The sequence below is a fragment of the Scyliorhinus torazame genome, chromosome 24, assembly GCF_047496885.1.
Source record: "Scyliorhinus torazame isolate Kashiwa2021f chromosome 24, sScyTor2.1, whole genome shotgun sequence".
Classification (NCBI taxonomy): Eukaryota; Metazoa; Chordata; class Chondrichthyes; order Carcharhiniformes; family Scyliorhinidae; genus Scyliorhinus; species Scyliorhinus torazame.
Window position 1 is genome coordinate 8,680,334 of NC_092730.1, and position 5,679 is coordinate 8,686,012.

Genomic DNA, 5,679 nt, shown 5'->3' on the forward strand with positions numbered 1-5,679 from the left:
ACTGACCCTCTGACAGTGCCGCACTCCCTCAGTACTGACCCTCTGACAGTGCAGCGCTCCCTCAGTACTGACTCTCTGACAGTGCGGCACTCCCTCAGTACTGACCCTCTGCCAGTGCGGCGCCCTCTCAGTACTGACCCTCTGACAGTGCGGCACTCCCTCAGTACTAACCCTCTGACAGTGCGGCGCTCCCTCAGTACTGACCCTCTGACAGTGCGGCACTCCCTCAGTACTAACCCTCTGACAGTGCGGCGCTCCCTCAGTACTGACCCTCTGACAGTGCGGCACTCCCTCAGTACTGACCCTCTGACAGTGCAGCACTCCCTCAGTACTGACCCTCTGACAGTGCGGCACTCCCTCAGTACTGACCCTCTGACAGTGCGGCACTCCCTCAGTACTGACCCTCTGACAGTGCGGCACTCACTCAGTACTGACCCTCTGACAGTGCGGCACTCCCTCAGTACTGACCCTCGGACAGTGCGGCACTCCCTCAGTACTGACCCTCTGACAGTGCAGCACTCCCTCAGTACTGACCCTCTGACAGTGCGGAACTCCCTCAGTACTGACCCTCTGACAGTGCTGGCACTCCCTCAGTACTGACCCTCTGACAGTGCGGCACTCCCTCAGTACTGACCCTCTGACAGTGCGGCACTCCCTCAGTACTGACCCTCTGACAGTGCGGAACTCCCTCAGTACTGACCCTCTGACAGTGCGGCACTCCCTCAGTACTAACCCTCTGACAGTGCGGCGCTCCCTCAGTACTGACCCTCTGACAGTGCGGCCCTCCCTCAGTACTGACCCTCTGACAGTGCGGCACTCCCTCAGTACTGACCCTCTGACAGTGCAGCACTCCCTCAGTACTGACCCTCTGACAGTGCGGCACTCCCTCAGTACTGACCCTCTGACTGTGCGGCACTCCCTCAGTACTGACCCTCTGACAGTGCGGCCCTCCCGCAGTACTGACCCTCTGACAGTGCGGCTCTCCCTCAGTACTGACCCTCTGACAGTGCGGCACTCCCTCAGTACTGACCCTCTGACAGTGCGGCACTCCCTCAGTACTGACCCTCTGACAGTGCGGCACTCCCTTAGTACTGACCCTCTGACAGTGCGGCTCTCCCTCAGTACTGACCCTCTGACAGTGCGGCACTCCCTCAGTACTGACCCTCTGACAGTGCGGCACTCCCTCAGTACTGACCCTCTGACAGTGCGGCACTCCCTCAGTACTGACCCTCTGACAGTGCGGCACTCACTCAGTACTGACCCTCTGACAGTGCGGCACACCCTCAGGACTGACCCTCTGACAGTGCGGCACTCCCTCAGTACTGACCCTCTGACAGTGCAGCACTCCCTCAGTACTGACCCTCTGACAGTGCGGCACTCCCTCAGTACTGACCCTCTGACAGTGCGGCACTCACTCAGTACTGACCCTCTGACAGTGCGGCACACCCTCAGGACTGACCCTCTGACAGTGCGGCACTCCCTCAGTACTGACCCTCTGACAGTGCGGCACTCCCTCAGTACTGACCCTCTGACAGTGCGGCACTCACTCAGTACTGACCCTCTGACAGTGCGGCACACCCTCAGGACTGACCCTCTGACAGTGCGGCACTCCCTCAGTACTGACCCTCTGACAGTGCGGTACTCACTCAGTACTGACCCTCTGACAGTGCGGCACACCCTCAGGACTGACCCTCTGACAGTGCGGCTCTCCCTCAGTACTGACCCTCTGACAGTGCGGCACTCCCTCAGTACTGACCCTCCGACAATGCGGCGCTCCCTCAGTACTGACCCTCTGACAGTGCGGCACTCCCTCAGGACTGACCCTCTGACAGTGCGACACTCCCTCAGCACTGACCCTGTGACAGTGCAGCATTCCCTCAGTACTGACCCTCTGACAGTGCGGCACTCCCTCAGTACTGACCCTCTGACAGTGCGGCACTCCCTCAGTACTGACCCTCCTGCAAATTCAGAAACCTGCCCTCCGACAGTGCCGATCCCATTCCAAGTTTTGATCCCAGTTCCAATCCCATTCCAATCGCAAGGCCTCATGCGATGCCGCAGGCTAAGGGATCTGGTGTCAGACCCCGTGCTCCCGTCTGGAGGGGCGTTGGGGTCAGTTCTGAGGAGAGAGGGGGAAAACGAGGTGGTGAGGGGGTAATTTGCCCGGAACGCACCAGGGCAAGATTGTTCCGGAAGGATTAGACCAGAGAGGGGAGAGTATAAACCCTGATGGTAACCTTTGGCCTCCAAGGCCGGATGGGACGGGGATTATCCCGACATTCTGGCCAAACCCTCCCCCAGTCAAATAGCAACAGGGGAGGCGATTGGTTAAAATCTATCACGGACAACCTCTCCCCTTCCCGCACGAACCTCGTCCCTTCCGCCCCTCCCGGCGATGCTCGATAACGCCGGGCCAATGTCCACTGAAAGCGGCCATCGTTCGTTTTCCAGAAGGTTCTACGGTGGAGAGGTTGACCGTTAAGTGGCGGCTCCCCCCCTCCCCCCACTCGCAAGCCAATCCCCCCACGCCCCCCCCCCCCCCCCGCCCCCCCCGGCCCTCAGAGTCAGTTCCATGGGTCCGTCCTGCGCGCCGTGGCAGCCATTTTGAAAATGGCGGCGGCGGCCATTGGCCGCGACGGTTGAGTGCCGTGCCTGGTCAGCGAGAGGTCAAAGGGTGGGAGATGGGTGCGGGGGCTGTGGGGGGGGGGGGGGGGGGGGGGGTGATGGCGGAGGCCGAGGGGGGGGGCGGCGAGGTGTCGAGGAGCTAGGAGTGGAGAATGGGGCCAGCGATTGGCCGTTCAAGGCGAGCCCAGCCCGAGTCACTGATCGACAAGGCAGCACCATGTAGACAGCAATTCACAACCACTCCAGGAGGAGGCAGCGCCCGCCGAAGGAAGGGGAACGTCCTGCAGCGCTCACATCGTCGAGGAAGAGGCAGCAACCAATCGGTCCAATTGCCAGCGAGCTCCGTCTTCAACTGCCAATCCAGAAAGAGACAACACAGTCAACCAATCACAGCGATCCATTCACACTGACCCCCGTCACCCCGAAAACAGTCCACCCAGCCGGTACCTCACACCCCCACCCCGCACCCCCTCACCTCCCACCCCCTCCACCCCCACCCCCTCACCCCCCCACCCCCTCACCCCCACCCCCCTCACCCCCCCACCCCCCACCCCCCACCCCCCTCACCCCCCACCCCCCACCCCCCTCACCCCCCACCCCCACCCCCCACCCCCCCACCCCCTCACCCCCCCACCCCCCCACCCCCTCACCCCCCCACCCCCCAACCCCTCACCCCCTCACCTCCCACCCCTCCCACCCCCACCCCCCTCACCCCCTCACCCCCTCACCCCCCACCCCCCCACCCCCCACCCCCTCCACCCCACCCCCTCACCCCCCACCCCCTCACCCCCCACCCCCTCACCCCCCACCCCCTCACCCCCCCACCCCCTCACCTCCCACCCCCTCCACCCCCACCCCCTCACCCCCACCCCCCCCACCCCCTCACCTCCCACCCCCTCCACCCCCACCCCCTCACCCCCCCACCCCCTCACCCCCCACCCCTCACCCCCACCCCCCCACCCCCTCCACCCATCACCCCCACCCCCCCACCCCCCACCCCCTCACCCCCCACCCCTCACCCCCACCCCCCCCACCCCCTCCACCCCTCACCCCCCACCCCCCCAACCCCCCACCCCCCACCCCCTCACCCCCCACCCCCCCACCCCCTCACCCCCCACCCCCCTCACCCCCCACCCCCTCACCCCCTACCCCCTCACCCCCCACCCCCTCACCCCCCACCCCCCACCCCCCCACCACCTCACCCCCCCACCCCCTCACCCCCCCACCTCCTCACCCCCCACCCCCCCACCCCCTCACCCCCCACCCCCTCACCCCCCCCACCCCCTCACCCCCCACCCCCTCACCCCCCACCCCCCCACCCCCTCACCTCCCGCCCCCCACCCCCCACCCCCTCACCTCCCACCCCCTCCACCCCCAACCCCCACCCCCCCACCCCCTCACCCCCCACCCCCCCACCCCCTCACCCCCCACCCCCCACCCCCTCACTCCCCACCCCGTCACCCCCCACCCCCCCACCCCCTCACCCCCCCACCCCCTCACCCCCCACCCCCTCACCCCCCCACCTCCTCACCCCCCACTGCCCCCTCACCCCCCCTCCGCCCCCTCACCTCCCACCCCCTCACCCCCCCTCCGCCCCCTCACCTCCCCACCCCTCACCCCCCACCCCCCACCCCCTCACCCCCACCCCCCCCACCCCCTCACCCCCCACCCCCACCCCCTCACTCCCCACCCCGTCACCCCCCACCCCCCCACCCCCTCACCCCCCCCACCCCCTCACCCCCCACCCCCTCACCCCCCCACCCCCTCACCCCCCAACCCCCTCACCCCCCCTCCGCCCCCTCACCTCCCACCCCCTCACCCCCCCTCCGCCCCCTCACCTCCCCACCCCTCACCCCCCACCCCCCCACCCCCTCACCCCCACCCCCCCACCCCCTCACCTCCCACCCCCTCCACCCCCACCCCCTCCACCCCTCCACCCCCTCACCCCCCACCGCCCCCTCACCCCCCCTCCGCCCCCTCTCCCCCCACCGCCCCCTCACCCCCTCCCCGGGGTGGGGGAGGGAGCGCAGAGAGGAGCCGGAGAAATGATTATTTTTTTTCCCCCAGGGCGGTGTGAGTCTGTACGGGCTGGGTGTACGGGAGGTGATCCCCGAGGCTAACTGGCACCGGCTGCCCTGTGCCGCGTGGCAGTATGTTGGCGGGCTATTCGACTACGTGGGCATCGCCGCAGAAAGGGTTATGGGGATGGGGTGGCGGTGTTGACCTTGGGTGGGATGCTCTTTCCAAGGGCCGGTGCAGACTCGATGGGCCGAATGGCCTCCTTCTGCACTGTAAATTCTATGATTCTATGATCTATGAAAGGTGTCAGGAAACAAGAGAGTGGTGGTGGGGAGCTGGGCGAGGATTTGGGCACTCTCTCCCCCTCTCACTCTCTCTCTCTGTCTCGCTCTCCTGCGCTCGACACACAGCAGCCTCTTGCTGCCCCTCACGTTCCAGCCAGACCCCCACCCACACCCAGCCCCCTGCTCCCCCAGACAGCCCCGATCGGGGGCTGCGCACGCCGTCCTCAATGGACTCTGTACCATGTCAAGCAGAGCTCTCTGGGTCTGTTCCAGTCTCCGTGACTCACTTTGCCAAGACACCAGATTCTTCGCTCTGCATTCAACCGTCTCGGAACATCTGTGAACACATTCAAACTCTCAGCCCCTTCCCCTGCCTCGTGCAATGAAGATAAAAATTCCCCCCACTCCTCTCCATCCGGCTCCTCTCCCCCCATCTCTCCGGCTCCTCTCCCCCCATCTCTCCGGCTCCTCTCCCCCCATCTCTCCGGCTCCTCCCCCCCCATCTCTCCGGCTCCTCTCCCCCCATCTCTCCGGCTCCTCTCCCCCCATCTCTCCGGCTCTCACCCCCCATCTCTCCGGCTCCTCCCCCCCCATCTCTCCGGCTCCTCTCCCCCCATCTCTCCGGCTCCTCTCCCCCCATCTCTCCGGCTCCTCTCCCCCCATCTCTCCGGCTCCTCTCCCTCCATCTCTCCGGCTCCTCTCCCCCCATCTCTCCGGCTCCTCTCCCCCCATCTCTCCGGCTCCTCTCCCC

At 66.4% G+C, this 5,679-nt stretch overlaps 1 protein-coding gene across 1 annotated transcript in view; it reads left to right on the top strand.

Annotated features, from left to right (window-relative positions):
- map4k1 (mitogen-activated protein kinase kinase kinase kinase 1) overlaps positions 1-5,210 on the top strand; it is a 154,675-nt gene extending 149,465 nt beyond the window's left edge. Inside the window, exon 13 of the mRNA XM_072489657.1 lies at positions 5,202-5,210. Within this exon, the coding sequence (XP_072345758.1) occupies positions 5,202-5,210 (9 nt within the window). The remainder of the gene's footprint in view (positions 1-5,201) is intronic.
- Positions 5,211-5,679: the final 469 nt, after the last annotated feature.